Here is an 18,010-nt window from a genome sequence, read left to right as displayed (position 1 = left end):
TCCAGGATTTTGACCCCAGCCACAGTGAAGGAACGGCCGATATATTTCCAAGTCGGGATGATGAGTGGCTCGGAGGGGGAAACTTGCAGGCGGTGGGTATTCCCCATGTGTCTGCTGCCCCCCCCCCCTTGTCCTTCTGGATGGTAGAGGTGGCGGGTTTGGAAGGTGCTGTCAAAGGAGCCTCGGCGAGTCGCTGCAGTGCATCTTGTAGATGGTACAAACTGTGCGATGGTGGTGTTTGTGGATGCGGTGCCAATCGAGCGGGGCTGCTTTGTCCTGGATAGTGTCGAGCTTCTCGAGTGTTGTCGGGAGCCGCACCCATCCAGGCAAGCGGGGAATATTCCACCACACTCCTGACTTGTGTCCTTGTAGATGGTGGACAGGCTTTGGGGAGAATCAGGAGTTGAGTTACTCTCCGCAGGATTCCCAGCCTCTCACCTGCTCTAGTAGCCGCAGTATTTATATGGCTAATCATTAGGACCTTAGTGGACCAGATGGATTTTTCCGACAATGGGTCATCAGTAGGTTCTTAATTCCAGATATTTTTTATTGAATTCAAATTCCACCATCTGCCGTGGTGGGATTCGAACCCGGGGTCCCCCAGAACATTAGTTGAGTTTTTGAAATAATTAACCAAAAGAGAAAATGCTGGAAAATCTCAGCAGGTCTGGGCAGCATCTGTAAGGAGAGAAAAGAGCTGACGTTTCGAGTCCAGATGACCCTTTGTTAGAGCTTTGATGAAGGGTCATCTGGACTCGAAACGTCAGCTCTTTTCTCTCCTTCCAGATGCTGCCAGACCTGCTGAGATTTTCCAGCATTTTCTCTTTTGGTTCCAGATTCCAGCGTCCGCAGTAATTCGCTTTTATTTTTCGATTAATAATCTAGCGATAATTCCACTGGGCCATCGCCTCCCCTCTGGGACATTTTGGGGTTGTGAAAGGCTGGGGGTGAAGAGAGAGATTCGCATTTCTATGGTGCGTTGCACAACCTCAGGGTGGTTTTGCAGCCAGCGAGGATATTGAGGCGTTAGCTGAGTTTCTGGATTAATAGTCTAACGAAAGAATACCAAGACATTGGGTAAGGCCACACTTGGAATACTGTGTACAGTTCTGGTCACCCTATTATAGAAAGGATATTATTAAACTAGAAAGAGTGCAGAAGAGATTTACTAGGATGCTACCGGGACTTGATGGTTTGAGTTATAAGGAGAGGCTGGATAGACTGGGACTTTTTTCTCTGGAGCGGAGAAGACTGAGGGGTGATCTTACAGAGGTCTATAAAATAATGAGGGGCACAGATCAGCTAGATAGTCAACATCTTTTCCCAAAGGTAGGGGAGTCTAAAACTAGAGAGCATAGGTTTAAGGTGAGAGGGGAGAGATACAAAAGTGTCCAGAGGGGCAATTTTTCCACACAGAGGGTGGTGAGTGTCTGGAACGAGCTGCCAGAGGCAGTAGTAGAGGCGGGTACAATTTTGTCTTTTAAAAAGCATTTAGACAGTTACAGATGGGTATAGAGGGATATGGGCCAAATGCGGGGCAATTGGGACTAGCTTAGGGGTTTTAAAAAAAAGGGCGGCATGGACAAGTTGGGCCGAAGGGCCTGTTTCCATGCTGCAAACATCTATGACTCTATGACTCTTTGATGATGACACTAAGCCATCGCCATCCTATAATCTGACACCGCGCCCTACCCCCAGCATCTGGTGCCTCTTAACACCCCTCGAATAACAGCCCCAGTTTCAGCCGACTGTGTGTTGTCAGCGACACTGGCAGGAAGCACAAAGGAAGCCAATTGTTTGGCAGTGGCTGGTACAGAGCCCCAGAGACTCCCGCTTCACTTCTGTTCCAGGGACAAGACAGAGAAAGCACTTCAAAAACTCTTTGAAGCTTGTCTTTGACGGGTTAGACAGCCTTGATTGATAAGGGGATCAGGGGTTATGGGGGAAAAGGCAGGAGAATGGGGATGAGAACAATATCAGCCGTGATTGAATGGCGGAGCAGACTCGATGGGCCGAGTGGCCTAATTCTGCTCCTATGTCTGATGGTAGATTCAGAAAGAATGTTCCCGATGGTGGGGGGAGTCCACAACTAGGGGGTCATAGTTTGAGGATAAGGGGTAAACCTTATAGGACTGAGGTGAGGAGAAATTTCTTCACCCAGAGGGTGGTGAATGTGTGGAATTCACTCCCACAGAAAGAAGCTGAGGCCAAAACGTTGTGTGATTTCAAGAAGGAATGAGATCTCGCTCTTGGAGCTAAAGGGATCAAGGGATATGGGGGGGAAGGGGGGGGAATCAGGATATTGAATTCAATGATCAGCCATGATCAAAATAAATGGCGGAGCAGACTGGAAGGGCCGAATGGCCTCTTCCTGCTTCTAGTTTCTATCTTACAGTGCGACTGCGGTGTCCTTATTGGCTGGGAACAGCCTGCCCACCAATCACTCAGAATGGCGTCAACTTGTCCATCAAATTCCATCACGTTTCGAGTCCCAATCCCTTGAGTGAAGAGGCAGAGCGGCGGCAAGGAAGGAAAGAGGAGGAAGTGGGGCAGCACAGTGGTCAGCACTGCTGCCTCACAGCACCAGGGACCCGGGTTCGATTCCCGGCTTGGGTCACCGTCTGTGTGGAGTCTGCACGTTCTCCCCCCATGTCTGCGTAGGTTTCCTCCGGGTGCTCCGGTTTCATCCCACAGTCCGAAAGATGTGCAGGTTAGGTAGATTGGCCGTGCTAAAGTGCCCCTTAGTGTCCAAAGATGTTTAGGTTAGATGGTTTGGCCATGCTAAATTGCCCCTTAGTGTCCAAAGATGTGCAGGTTAGGTGGATTGGCCATGCTAAATTGCCGCTTAGTGTCCAAAGATGTGCAGGTTAGGTGGATTGGCCATGCTAAATTGCCCCTTAGTGTCCAAAGATGTGCGGGTTAGGTGGATTGGCTGTGCTAAAATTGCCCCTTAGTGTCAGAGGGACTAACTGGGATAAATGCATGGGGCTACAGGGATAGGGCCTGGGTGGGATTGTGGTCGGTGCAGAACCGATGGGCTGAATGGCCTCCTTCTGCACTTTGGATCCTATTACCTCGTGGGACGTCCAGCCCTCTGTGCCCAAAGTTTAAAGTTTTAAAGTTTATTTATGAGTCACAAGTAAGGCTTACATTAACACTGCGATGAAGTTACTGTGAAATTCCCCAAGTCCGGCGCCTGTTCGGGTACACCGAGGGAGAATTTAGCATGGCCAATCCACCCTAACCAGCACGTCTTTCGGACTGGTGGGAGGAAACCGGAGCACCCGGAGGAAACCCATACAGAGAGAATTGGGTCAGAGACACTGACCCAAGCTGGGAATCGAACCCGGGTCCCTGGCGCTGTGAGGCAGCAGTGCTAACCCACTGTGCCATTCAATAAAAAAAATCTGGAATTAAGAATCTACTGATGGCCATGAAACCATTTGCCGACTGTTGGAAAAACCCATCTGGTTCACTAATGTCCCCTTGAGGAAAGGAAATCTGCAGGTCGAGAATTGCCCTGCTTAGTCACCTGAAGAGCCATGACAAAAACTCACAACCCCATGAACAGACGCCATGATTGAATCAGGGGAGAAGCCAATGATGACCATACTTCGCTGTTATAAAAGAGCACAGTCTCGGGATTGAGGCTCAGAGAGTAATTCTGTTTAATTATACTTGTTTTTTTATTCATCCGTGGGGTACAGGCATCGCTGGCTGGACCAGCATTTATTGCCCATCCCTAGTTGCCCTTGGAGGGCAGTTGAGAGTCAACCACATTGCTGTGGCTCTGGAGTCACGTGTAGGCCAGACCGGGGTAAGGACGGCAGATTTCCTTCCCTAAAGGGAACCAGATGGGTTTTTCTGACAATGGTTTCGTGGTCATCAGTAGATTCTTAAGAGAAGTGTGAGGGAATCATAGAATCCCTACAGTGCAGAAGGAGGCCATTCGGCCCATCGAGTCTGCACTGACCACAATCCCATCCAGGCCCTATCCCCATAAGCCCACGTATTTACCCTAATCTACGCATCCTGGCCATGAAGGGGCAATTTAGCATGGCCAATCCCCCTAACCCGCACATCTTTGGACACTAAGGGACAATTTAGCATGGCCAATCCACCTAACCCGCACATCTTTGGACACTAAGGGGCAATTTAGCATGGCCAATCCCCCTAACCTGCACATCTTTGGACACTAAGGGGCAATTTAGCCTGGCCAATCCCCCTAACCCGCACATCCTTGGACACTAAGGGGCAATTTAGCCTGGCCAATCCACCTAACCTACACATCTTTGGACACTAAGGGGCAATTTAGCACGGCCAATCCCTCTAACCTACACATCTTTGGACACTAAGGGACAATTTAGCACGGCCAATCCACCTAACCTACACATCTTTGGACACTAAGGGACAATTTAGCATGGCCAATCCACCTAACCTGCACATCTTTGGACACTAAGGGACAATTTAGCATGGCCAATCCACCTAACCTACACATCTTTGGACACTAAGGGACAATTTAGCATGGCCAATCCACCTAACCTGCACATCTTTGGACACTAAGGGACAATTTAGCATGGCCAATCCATCTAACCTACACACCTTTGGACACTAAGGAGCAATTTAGCATGGCCAATCCACCTAACCTGCACATCTTTGGACACTAAGGGGCAATTTAGCATGGCCGATCCACCTAAACTGCACAACTTGGGACACTAAGGGGCAATTTAGCATGGCCAATCCCCCTAACCTATACCACTTTGGACACTAAGGGGCAATTTATCCAAGACGAGGGTAGTGCAGTGGTAATGTCACTGGACTAGTAATCCAGAGGCCCCCAGCTCTTGGGGAGGGGGAACAGAGGTTCAAATCCCACCCTCCCGAAACACTCCCAGACACTTTCGCATTAGCGCTCACAACCGCAGATTTATCCACTCATTTTTATTATTACTAGCCTTGCATCTTTTGTTATTCATTCGTGGGACATGGGCGTCGCTGGCTGGACCGGCATTTATTGCCCATCCCTAGTTGCCCCTTGGAGGGACAGTTGAGAGTCAACCACATTGCTGTGGCTCTGGAGTCACATGTAGACCAGACTGGGGTAAGGGCGGCAGATTTCCTTCCCTGTTGAGTATGTGTATGGTTTTCCAAGACTTCATTTTAAGATATTTCTGCCGATGCAATCACATTTAAATGCCAAGCTTAAAAAATTAACTAACTTAGCCTTTAACCACATTTTAAGAAACGAGGCATGCTGGTTAAGCTGGGAAAACATGACTGCATTTTTGAAAGTACAATGCAGGCAAAAACAGGCTTTCTCACGCACCAGACAAAGTTTTTCAGAAACAACAACACTGGACTCAGTTCTGGTCGCCTCATTACAGGAGGGATGTGGAAGTGATTGAAAGGGTGCAGAGGCGATTTACAAGGATGTTGCCTGGATTGAGTGGCATGCCTTATGAGGATAGGCTGAGGGAGCCCGGTCTTTTCTCCTTGGAGAGACGTAGGATGAGGATCAGAAGGACCTTGGGGTCCGGGTCCATAGGACTCTTAAATTGGCCTCGCAGGTGGAGGAGGTGGTTAAGAAGGCGTATCGTGTGCTGGCCTTCATCAATCGAGGGATTGAGTTTAGGAGTCGGGGGATAATGATGCAGCTATATAAGACCCTTGTCAGACCCCACCTGGAGTACTGTGCCCAGTTCTGGTCGCCTCATTACAGGAAGGATGTGGAAGCCATAGAAAGGGTGCAGAGGAGATTTACAAGGATGTTGCCTGGATTGGGTGGCATGCCTTATGAGGATGAGGGTGGTGGGTGAGTGGAATCGGCTGCCATCGTTTAAGATGAGTACATGGGACTTAGTAGGATTGAGGGTTATAGGTAAGCCTATATATAAGCCTAGGTAGGTAGGGACATGACCGGCGCAACTTGTGGGCCAAAGGGCCTGTTTGTGCTGTATTTTTTCTATGTTCTATGTTATAACAACTGCAAGTTGTAGCGCAGTGGTTAGCACTGCTGCTTCACAGCTCCAGGGTCCCGGGTTCAATTCCCGGCTCGGGTCACTGTCTGTGTGGAATTTGCACATTCTCCTCGTGTCTGCGTGGGTTTCCTCCGGGTGCTCCGGTTTCCTCCCACAGTCCAAAGATGTGCGGGTTAGGTTGATTGGCCAGGTTAAAAATTGCCCCTTAGAATCCTAAAATGCGTAGGTTAGAGGGATTAGTGGGTAAAATATGTGGGAGTAGGGCCTGGGTGGGATTGTGGTCGGTGCAGACTCGATGGGCCGAATGGCCTCCTTCTGCACTGTAGGGTTTCTATGATTTCTATGATTTCAAGTTAGAGACAGCATGAGCCTAACAATTTCAATAACACAGATAAGAATTAACATATATTGTAGGCACAGTTCTATGCTGTTAGGGGAGACGATGGCCCAGTGGTATTATCGCTAGACTGTCAATCCAGAAACTCAGCTAATGTTCTGGGGGGACCCCGGGTTCGAATCCCGCCACGGCAGATGGTGGAATTTGAATTCAGTAAAAAAATATCTGGAATTAAGAATCTACTGATGACCCATTGTCGGAAAAACCCATCTGGTTCCCTTTAGGGAAGAAAATCTGCCGTCCTTACCTGGCTCACCTGATGATGGGACAACGCTCCAAAAGCTCGTGCTATCAAATAACCCTCATAGAATCATAGAAATCATAGAAACCCTACAGTGCGGAAGGAGGCCATTCGGCCCATCGAGTCTGCACCGACCACAATCCCACCCAGGCCCTATCCCCACATATTTACTTGCTAATCCCTCTAACCTACGCATCTCAGGACTCTAAGGGGCAATTTTTAACCTGGCCAATCAACCTAACCCGCACATCTTTGGATTGTGGGAGGAAACTCAGACATCAGAGGGACGTTTTTTACACAGGGGGTGGTGGGGGCCTGGAATGCGCTGCCAAGTAGGGTGGTGGAGGCAGGCACGCTGACATCGTTTAAGACTTACCTGGATAGTCACATGAGCAGCCTGGGAATGGAGGGATACAAACGATTGGTCTAGTTGGACCAAGGAGCGGCACAGGCTTGGAGGGCCGAAGGGCCTGTTTCCTGTGCTGTACTGTTCTTTGTTCTCTTTGTTCTCTTTGTTCACCCGGAGGAAACCCTGTCGGACTTTAACCTGGTGTTGTGAGACTACTTACTGTGCTTATCCTGGTCTGGCCTACATGTGACTCCAGAGCCACAGCAATGTGGTTGACTCTCAACTGCCCTCTGAAAATGGCTGAACAAGCCACTCAGTCCAAGGGCAACTAGAGATGGGCAATAAATGCTGGCCCAGCCAGTGACGCCCATGTCCCATGAATGAATAACAAAAAAGTTCAGTCCGGAGTCTGTTTTGAGTCCTGCTTTAATCTGTACAGGACTGGCAAAAGCCTGTATCTCTCTCTTATCTCTCCAGTAATTCTTTCTCTGTTCGCTTTCTGTAAGGTTAATTTTCAGACCTGTTCAATAAAGGAAATTCAACTCAGTACAAGTGCTGTCTTTGTCTATCCTGAAGGATGAATGGACCCTACATTCCCTGAAGGACAATAGTGAACCAGATGGGTTTTTCTGACAATCGACAATGGTTTCATGGTCATCAGTAGATTCTTTGGGGTGGCACAGTGGGTTAGCACTGCTGTCCCACAGCGCCAGGGACCTGGGTTCGATTCCCGGCCTCGGGTCACTGTCTGTGCGGAGTCTGCACGTTCTTTCCCCGTGTCTGCGTGGATTTCCTCCGGGTGCTCCGGTTTCCTCCCACAGTCTGAAACACGTGCTGGTTAGGGTGCATTGACTCGAACAGGCACCGGAGTGTGGCGACTAGGGGAATTTCACTGTAACTTCATTGCAGTGTTAATGTAAGACTTGTGACTAATAAATGAATAAACGTTTAACTTTAATTTGAGCTTTTTTTAAATTGAATTCAAATTCCACCATCTGCCGTGGCGGGATTCGAACCCGGGGTTGAGTTGAGTTTCTGGGTTAATAGTCTAGCGATAATACCACGAGGCCGTCACCTCCCCCTCAGTGAAACCTAACACGTTTCAAGGTACGAACCTCAGGTGCCCAACGCGGAGCTTCCCAAATACTTACTTCAAGGCAAGAGAATATTTGCTGTTCCCTGACTCGCTGTTTCGTACCAGGTAACTGGCCTCCTTGCCGGCCTGTAGACGGGACTCTGCCTCCATCCGGGTGATGGTGCTGTGATACCAGCTATACCGGGGAAAATGGAAATGCCAGTTAAAGCTGGGTGAAGTCTCAAAGGCGGAGATAAAAGGGTGAGGTCAATCAAGGAGTGATGATTAGTTTACACCACAACTTTTACAGATGCACCATAGCAAGCATTCTTTCTGGTTGTATCACTGCTTGGTATGGGGCTCCTGCTCTGCCCAAGACCGCAAGGAACTACAAAACATCGTGAATGTAGCCCAATCCATCACGCAAACCAGCCTCCCATCCATTGACTCCGTCTACACTTCCCACTGTGTGGTGAACCACTGTAACTAAATGTGTGTGCCTGGACACACCCATGCTGCACCTGGCACGAGACTCCTCCCTTTCCACCTGAGACTCCTCCCTTTCCACCAGAGCGAGGTATAAAGATGATGGTTCCTCCTCCTCGCCTCAGTCTGGGCCAGGTCAGCTACAAGGGTGTGCTCCTGTTCTTTGTGAATAAAAGCCTGTTAACTCACTCACTTGCTGGAGTCCTCGTATCGTGATTGATAGTGCATCACACTGCCTTGGGAAAAGCAGCCAGCATAATTAAGGACCCCCACGCACCCCGGGCATTCTCACTTCCACCTTCTTCCTTCGGGAAACAGATACAAAAGTCTGAGGTCACGTAGTAACCGACTCAAGAACAGCTTCTTCCCTGCTGCTGTCAGACTTTTGAATGGACCTACCTCGCATTAAGTTGATCTTTCTCTGCACCCTAGCTATGACTGTAACACTACATTCTGCACTCTCTCATTTCCTTCTCCCCTATGTGCTCTATGAATGGTATGCTTTGCCTGTATACGCGCAAGAAACAATACTTTTCACTGTCTCCCAACACATGTGACAATAATAAATCAAATTAAAAGGTCTTTCTCTACAACCTAGCTATGACTGTAGCACTACGTTCTGCACCCTCTCCTTTCCTTCTCTATGAATGGTATGCTTTGTCTGTAAAGTGTGCAAGAAACAATACTTTTCACTGTATGTTAATACATGTGACAATAATAAATCAAATCAAATCAAATCAAACATTGGGTGATCGTAAGGTTCTGTTGACGGGAGGTGGGAATGAGGTGAGGATTTGCACGGTTCGAATCGGGAAAGGAACGTGGTGAAAAAGGCATTTGACACACTCGCCTTTGTCCATCGGGGTGTAGATTACAAAAGCAGTGAGGTCAGGATGGAGCTGTGTAGAACTTTGGTGAGGCCACTGCTGGAATATTTGGTTTATTATTGTCACATGTATTAACATGCAGTGAAAAGTATTGTTTCTTGCGCGCTATACAGACAAAGCATACCGTTCATAGAGAAAAAATCGAGAGAGAGCAGAATGAAGTGTTACAGTCATAGCTAGGGTGTAGAAGAAGATCAACTTAATGCGAGGTAGGTCCATTCAAAAGTCTGACGGCAGCAGGGAAGAAGCTGTTCTTGAGTCGGTCGGTACGTGACCTCAGGCTTTTGTATCTTTTTCCCGACGGAAGAAGGTGGAAGAGAGAATGTCCGGGGTGCGTGGGGGTGCTTGATTATGCCGGCTGCTTTTCCCCGAGGCAGCGGGAAGTGTAGACTGTGTGCAGTTCTGGTCACCACATTATAGGAAGGACGTGATTGCACTGGAGGGGGTGCGGAGGAGATTCACCAGGATGCTGCCTGGGACGGAGCATTTAAATTATAAAGAGAGGTTGGATAGGCTTGGGTTGTTTTCATTGGAGCAGAGAAGACTGAGGGGTGACCTGACTGAAGTGTACAAGATTATGAGAGACATGGACAGAGTGGATAAGGAGCAGCTGTTCTCCTTAGTTGAAGGGTCAGTTACGAGGGGACACAAGTTAAAAGTGAGGGGTGGGAGGTTTAGGGGGGATTTGAGGAAAAACCTTTTTTACCCAGAGGGTGGTGAGGGTCTGGAATGAGCTGCCTGGGAGGGTGGTGGAGGCGGGATGCCTCACATCCTTTAAAAAGTACCTGGATGAGCACTTGGCACATCATAACATTCAGGGCTATGGACCAAGTGCTGGCGAGTGGGATTAGGTGGGCAGGTCAGGGCCTTTCATGCGTCGGTGCAGACTCGATGGGCCGAAGGGCCTCTTCTGCACTGTAGTGTTCTGTGTGAGGTAGAGTCGGAGACGGCTCAATGATTTTAGATGGCGAGGATGAAGGGGGGAGGAGGAAGAGTGCGCAGTACAGGGTACTGGGAGCTTTCCGAGGAACAAGAGCGGCAATACGGTCACTTACACTTGTTTTTCTAAGGGGATGGTTGGATCCACCTTCTCTCCCGTCTCGCTGCCCTCTGGACTCTGTTGCCTCAGGACTTTCTGAGTCCAGCTTGGCTGCCTATTGTGGTGTTTGACCTTTTCCTCGTTGGGTGGAGACGCTCTCCCCGTGGATTCGAACTGGACTGGGTGGAACACACAGAAGGTAGCAAAGACGATGAGACGAAGTGTCAGCCAAGGGCCCCCTCACCTGATTCGCCTGACCAAAAAAACACAAACATTTCTTCGCCAACCGGTGGACCGCTTCCCCTTTAACTTTCGTTCCTTCTGCTTGTGCTGAGGACCTGCTCCAAGAGCCCCAGAAACACCTCCAACATTTCACCCAACTCTTCAAAGTGTGAGTTTTGACAGACTATTTGACCATGGGCAGCATCACAGCTGAGCCTTCTCATATCCAATGCACTACACCAATGGAATAATAGAATCCCTGCAGTGGAGAAGGTGGCCATTCGGCCCATCGAACCCACACTGATAACAATCCCATCCAGGCCCTAACCTCGTAATCTCACGTATTTACTGGGGTGGCACAGTGGCACAGTGGGTTAGCACTGCTGCCTCACAGCGCCAGGGACCCGGGTTCGATTCCCGGTCTCGGGTCACTGTCTGTGCGGAGTCTGCACGTTCTCCCCGTGTCTGCGTGGGTTTCCTCCGGGTGCTCCTGTTTCCTCCCACAGTCTGAAAGACATGCATTGGCCGTGCTAAATTCTCCCTCAGTGTACCCGAACAGGCGCCGGAGTGTGGTGACTAGGGGATTTTCACAGTAACTTCATTGCAGTGTTAATGTAAGCTTACTTGTGACTAATAAATAAACTTACTTTGCAAATCCCCCTGACACTAAGGGTCAATTTAGCATGGTCAATCCACCCAACCTGCACATCTTTGGACACTAAGGGGAAATTTAGCATGGCCAACCCACCTAACCTGCACATCTTTGGACACCAAGGCGCAATTTAGCATGGCCAATCCACCTAACCGCACATCTTTGGACACTAAAGGGCAATTTAGCACGGCCAATCCACCTAACTGGACATCTTTGGACACAAAGGGGCAAGTTAGCACAGCCAATCCACCTGACCTGGACATCTTTGGATACTAAGGGGCAATTTAGCATGGCCAATCCACCTAACCTACACATCTTTGGACACTAAGGGGCAATTTAGCATGGCCAATCCACCTAACCCGCACATCTTTGGACACTAAGGGGCAATTTAGCATGGCCAATCCACCCAACCTACACATCTTTGGACACTAAGGGGCAATTTAGCATGGCCAATCCACCCAACCTACACATCTTTGGAGTGTGGGAGGAAACCGGAACACCCGGAGGAAACCCACGCAGACACGGGGAGAACGTGCAGACTCCGCACAGACAGTGACCCAAGCCGGGAATCGAACCCGGGTCCCTGGCGCTGTGAGGCAGCAGCGCTAACCCACTGTGCCACCGTGCTGCCCATAGGTGTCAATAGAGAGTGATTGGGAAAGGGGAAGCTATGACAGATTCCCCCTCTTTAAACTTGAATTGCAAGTGTTGGTTGTAGAGTCACAGGGCTGGATTTTATTTAATGTTTATTTATTAGTGTCACGAGCAGGCTTACATTAACACTGCAATGAAGTTACTGTGGAAATCCCCCAGTCGCCACACTCCGGCACCTGTTCGGGTTACACTGAGGGAGAATTTAGCACGGCCAATGCACCCTAACCAGCACATCTTGCGGACTGTGGGAGGAAACCGGAGCACCCGAAGGAAACCCACGCAGACACGGGGAGAATGTGCAGACTCCACATAAACAGTGACCCGAGGCCGGGAATCGAACCCGGGTTTCTGGCGCTGTGAGGCAGCAGTGCTAACCCACTGTGCCACCATGCTGCCTTCTGCCAGCGGGTTTGAAGGCAAGGAGGCGTGTAACACTTAGCGAGTTGCCTTCCCATCACCAACTGCTCCCCACCAACTTGTCTGAAAATCTACAGTGGGAAGGTAGGCGGCAGGCGGCTCTTCCAACCTTGGGCCTATTGACACCCTCAAGTGGCCAATTAATGGCCATTTAACTGTTCGATCCACCACTATTTTATCCAGGGCAGGCAGGAGATACCCACAGCATGTGGCAGTCTTAGGCACTTGGTGTCAGGGAAATGGTGGGGAGTCTTCTTAACAAGCTTTCTGGACCCTTGCAAAACACACCCTAAGATAATGACCGCTTTTACCTTGCTGCTTTACCCCTTAAACTTGGTGTGTGTGTGTGTGTGTGTCCCCCCCCCCCGCACCGCCCCCCACACCCCCACACCTGCTCACCAGAAAAGGTTGGTAGGCTCTGTAGGGACCCCTGACTCTGGCTTTACCTGGGTTCCCTCGGTGTGGTGGGACTGCCTATAGTTCCAAAATAGGCCACTGCTCCCAGTGGCACCACTGAGATTACAGAGCTGCCGACCATCTGAATGGCTGGCTCTCTTAAGGCAGGACCAACCACCGAGTTAGGGGCTGAGGCCTTGCCGCGATTGAAGCATTAAATTACTGCGGGGCAGCCGTTGGGATCGTGGATGGGCTCCCAATGCACCCTCTGACTTTATAGCCAGGGACACTGCTCTGAAAAATCCAGCCCATGCCAATATCATGGCGCAGAAGGAAGCCATTTGGCCCATTGAGGCCATGCTAGCTCACTGCTGAGCCATCCAGTCAGCCCTATTCCCCCGTTCTATCTCCGTAGCCCTGCTCCTCAAGGACCACATCACAAATTAGTTATCACCTCCACGTCCACCATCCTCATTGACAGTGAATTCCAGCTCACCATTGCTGCACAAAAAAATTCTCCTTCACATCTCCCTGCATCTCTTGCCCAAAACCCTAAACCTCTGTCCCCGAGTCCTGGTACGATCAGCAAATGGAAACAGCTTTTCTTCGCCTACCTGTTATCATCTTATACGCCTCATGTCAAATCTCCCCTCAAACCTATTGGCTCCAAGGGGAACAACCCCAGCTTCTCCAACCTAACCTTGTAGCTTAAGTCCCTCATCCCTGCAATCGTTCTGTTAAATATGGGGAGGCAATGGCCTAGTGATATTATCGCTAGACTATTAATCCAGAAACTCAGCTAATGTTCTGGGGGCCCGGGTTCGAATCCCACCACGACAGATGGTGGAATTTGAATTCAATAAAAAATATCTGGAATTAAGAATCTACTGATGACCGTGTGGTGAACCATAGATGGTTACCACTATGGGTACTTGTACATATGTTACTGTTGGGGTTAGGGTTTGGGTGTTCCACCTGTTATTATTGTTTATGTGGTACACTCCGTTCGGCTCCGCCTTCTTACAGGAGTATAAAGGTCACTGCTACTTCCTAGTAGCCCTTAGTCTGGGATAATATTGTTAATTAGTGTGCTCCAATCTTATTGTGAATAAAAGCCTTTATTCCCGGGTACGTCCTAGCCTCCCGTGTGAATCAATCGCGCATCAGACCGTGAAACTGTCGATTGTCAGAAAAACCCAACTGGGTCATTAATGTCCTTTATGAAAGTAAATCTGCCATCCTTACTCCGGTCTGGCCTACATGTGACTCCAGAGCCACACAGCAATGTGGTTGACTCTCAACTGCCCTCCAAGGGCAACGAGGGGTATAAATGCTTTATAAATATAAACGCCACAGTGGGTTAGCACTGCTGCCTCACAGCGCCAGGGATCCGGGTTCGATTCCCGGCCTCGGGTCACTGTCTGTGTGGAGTCTGCACATTCTCCCCGTGTCTGCGTGGGTTTCCTCCGGGTGCTCCGGTTTCCTCCCACAGTCCAAAGATGTGCGGGTTAGGTGAATTGGCCATTGCTAAATTGACCCTTAGTGTCAGGGGGACTAGCTAGGGGTAAATGCACGGGGTTATGGGGAAGAGGGCCTGGATAGGATTGTGGTTGGTGCAGACTCGCTGGGCCGAATGGTGGAGCGGCACGGTGGCACAGTGGTTAGCACTGCTGCCCCACAGCGCCACGGACATGGGTTCAATTCCGGCTCGGGTCACTGTCTGTGTGGAGTCTGCATGTTCTCCCCCGTGTCTGCGTGGGTTTCCTCCGGGTGCTCCGGTTTCCTCCCACAGTCTGAAAGACGTGCTGGTTAGGGTGCATTGGCCGTGCTAAATTTTCCCTCAGTCTACCCGAACAGGCGCCGGAGTGTGGCAACTAGGGGAAAGTATGACCCCTGGAACAAATGCATTAACCCATGAAATCACAGTGCAAGTCTCCCCATCACAATGTGTATCACGGAGAAATTAGACATCAAAATACCTTTGTAAACATTTTAGTTTGAGTCGGGAGGCTGAATAATTAGTTGATGTGAAGGAAGTGGAGCTGCACTGACTGGCTGATCTACCTCGGAGTCAATGTGGTTGATTGGAAGATCTGAATAAGTGAAAGGAGCGTGACCAATGCCAACGTAACTTCATTGCAGTGTTAATGTAAGCCGACTTGTGACACTAATAAATAAACTTTAACTTTACTTTAACTTTTTCTGCACTGTAGGATTCTATGATTCTATAAATTCTAGCCAGCCCATGACACCCATGTCCCATGAATGAATTTTAAAAAATCTTTTTGACCTGGGGCGGCACGGTGGCACAGTGGCACAGTGGGTTGGCACTGCTGCCTCACAGCGCCAGGGACCTGGGTTCGATTCCCGGCTCGGGTCACTGTCTGTGTGGAGTCTGCACGTTCTCCCCCGTGTCTGCGTGGGTTTCCTCCGGGTGCTCCGGTTTCCTCCCACAGTCCGAAAGATGTGCGGGTTAGGTGAATTAGCCATGCTAAATTGCCTCTTAGTGTCAAGGTAAATACGGGCCCCCTTATGCTGCAACTGTACAGGACCTTGGTGAGACCACATTTGGAATATTGTGTGCAGTTCTGGTCACCTCACTATAAGAAGGATGTGGAAGCGCTGGAAAGAGTGCAGAGGAGATTTACCAGGATGCTGCCTGGTTTGGAGGGTAGGTCTTATGAGGAAAGGTTGAGGGAGCTAGGGCTGTTCTCTCTGGAGCGGAGGAGGCTGAGGGGAGACTTAATAGAGGTTTATAAAATGACGAAGGGGATAGATAGAGTGAACGTTCAAAGGGTGGATGGAGCTATTACAAGGGGGCATAACTATAGGGTTCGTGGTGGGAGATATAGGAAGGATATCAGAGGTAGGTTCTTTATGCAGAGAGTGGTTGGGGTGTGGAATGGACTGCCTGCAGTGATAGTGGAGTCAGACACTTTAGGAACATTTAAGCGCTTATTGGATAGGCACATGGAGCAGGATGATAGGGAGTGGGATAGCTTGATCTTGGTTTCAGATAAAGCTCGGCACAACATCGTGGGCCGAAGGGCCTGTTCTGTGCTGTACTGTTCTATGTTCTATGTTACAGGAATAGGGGCTGGGTGGGATTGTAGTCGGTGCAGACTCGATGGGCCAAATGGCCTCTTTCTGCACTGTCGGGATTCTATTCGATGATGGGACCCTTACATCCCTCCTGAAGTGTAGTGCCCGGAACTGGATGCCAACCTTTGCCCGTGTACGTCAGTGCAGAACAGTGAGGGAACCCCAGTCTTGTCCCATGTGACTCAGAACCGCGTCAGCTGGCCCCTGTATCCACCCGAACCGCCTGCACAGACTGCGCACAGTTCCCCCCTTCAGACCTCCCTGCTGTACCTGCCAGTGCTTTCACGATCTGCTCCGCCTTCCACTCCCAGGGCTGATCGTACTCTGTTGAGGGGCGCCCGTCATGCTCTGGCAGGCAGCTGTCGATGGGCTGCTGGTTTCCTGCCTTCTCCAGGGCAGAGTTCCCGAGAGCCTCCTGCTTGGTCCCCATTTCCCCCGACTCGTAGGGACTGTCATACAGCAGGGACTGCTTTCCCAGAGGGTCCTTCGATCCTCGCCTTCGGATTTCTGAATTTGAGGCGGGGGGGGGGAGAGAGGAAAGAAACAAGTCAACTCATCTACCAACTGGGGATCACACCTGATTTTACAGAGCGCTGTGCCCCCCCCGATCTGCTCAAGGCTTGTTAAATAAATGATCAAATTCCCGCTGTGAGGTAGTATCGTAGAGGTTTGCAGCATGGAAACAGGCCCTTCAGCCCAACTTGTCCATAGCACCCTTTTTTTTTAAGTAAGAAGTCTCACAACACCAGGTTAAAGTCCAACAGGTTTATTTGGTAGCAAATACCATAAGCTTTCGGAGCGCTGCCCCTTCGTCAGATGGAGTGGAAATCTGCTCTCAAACAGTGCACAGAGACACAGAAATCAAGTTACAGAATACTAATTAGAATGCGAATCCCTAAAGCCAGCCAGGTCTTAAAGGTACAGACAATGTGGGTGGAGGGAGCATTCAACACAGGTTAAAGAGATGTGTATTGTCTCCAGACAGGACAGCTAGTGAGATTCTGCAAGATCAGGGGGAAAGCTGTGGGGGTTACTGATAATGTGACATAAATCTAACATCCCGGTTTAGGCCGTCCTCATGTGTGCGGAACTTGGCTATCAGTTTCTGCTCAGCGACTCTGCGCTGTCGTGTGTCGTGAAGGCCGCCTTGGAGAACGCTTACCTGAAGATCCAAGGCTGAATGCCCGTGACTGCTGAAGTGCTCCCCCACTTTTTTTTTAAACCACTAAGCTAATCCCAATTGCCCGCATTTGGCCCATATCCCTCTACCCCTCTTACCCATATAACTGTCTAAATGCTTTTTAAAAGACAAAATTGTACCCGCCTCTACTACTGCCTCTGGCAGCTCGTTCCAGACACTCACCACCCTCTGTATGAAGAAATTGCCCCTCTGGACACTTTTGTATCTCTCCCCTCTCACCTTAAACCTATGCCCTCTAGTTTTAGACTCCCCTACCTTTGGGAAAAGATGTTGACTATCTAGCTGATCTGTGCCCCTCATTATTTTATAGACCTCTAAGATCACCCCTCAGCCTCCTACGTTCCAGAGAAAAAAAGTCCCAGTCTATCCAGCCTCTCCTTATAACTCAAACCATCAAGTCCCGGTAGCATCCTAGTAAATCTTTTCTGCACTCTTTCTAGTTTAATAATATCCTTTCTATAATAGGGTGATCAGAATTGCACACAGTATTCCAAGTGTGGCCTTACCAATGTCTTGTACAATTTCAACAAGACGTCCCAACTCCTGTATTCAATGTTCTGACCAATGAAACCAAGCATGCCGAATGCCTTCTTCACCACTCTGTCCACCTGTGACTCCACTTTCAAGGAGCTATGAACCTATACCCCTAGATCTCTTTGTTCTGTAACTCTCCGCCCTACCAGTAACTGAGTAAGTCCTGCCCTGGTTCGATCTACCAAAAGGCATCACCTCGCATTTATCTAATATTGGAAAAGAGTGGAGTGAATTTGTGCTTCTGTTAAGAAAGAAATTGGTGAAGGGAACTTGTCACAAGCATGTTAAAACTTTCCAACAAGAATAAGGTAGGCAGGAATTTCAGCCAATGTTCTGGAGAGAGCTCCCATTCCTCAAGTGGTTAAGAGAACTCTCAACCC

At 49.5% G+C, this 18,010-nt stretch overlaps 1 protein-coding gene across 1 annotated transcript in view; it reads right to left on the bottom strand.

Moving 5' to 3' along the window:
* The window catches only part of LOC144486952 (uncharacterized), a 67,414-nt gene that overhangs the window by 5,778 nt on the left and 43,626 nt on the right, over positions 1-18,010 (bottom strand). Inside the window, exons 3-5 of the mRNA XM_078204963.1 lie at positions 16,166-16,402; positions 10,469-10,631; positions 8,117-8,236 (exon numbers count right to left, since the gene is read on the bottom strand). Coding sequence (XP_078061089.1) covers positions 8,117-8,236; positions 10,469-10,631; positions 16,166-16,402 — 520 coding nt within the window. The remainder of the gene's footprint in view (positions 1-8,116; positions 8,237-10,468; positions 10,632-16,165; positions 16,403-18,010) is intronic.

The sequence above is a fragment of the Mustelus asterias genome, unplaced genomic scaffold (assembly GCF_964213995.1).
Source record: "Mustelus asterias unplaced genomic scaffold, sMusAst1.hap1.1 HAP1_SCAFFOLD_530, whole genome shotgun sequence".
In the NCBI taxonomy this organism is placed as follows: domain Eukaryota; kingdom Metazoa; phylum Chordata; class Chondrichthyes; order Carcharhiniformes; family Triakidae; genus Mustelus; species Mustelus asterias.
Note: the sequence above shows the minus strand (reverse complement) of the source record. Positions and strands in the feature narration are given on the sequence as shown.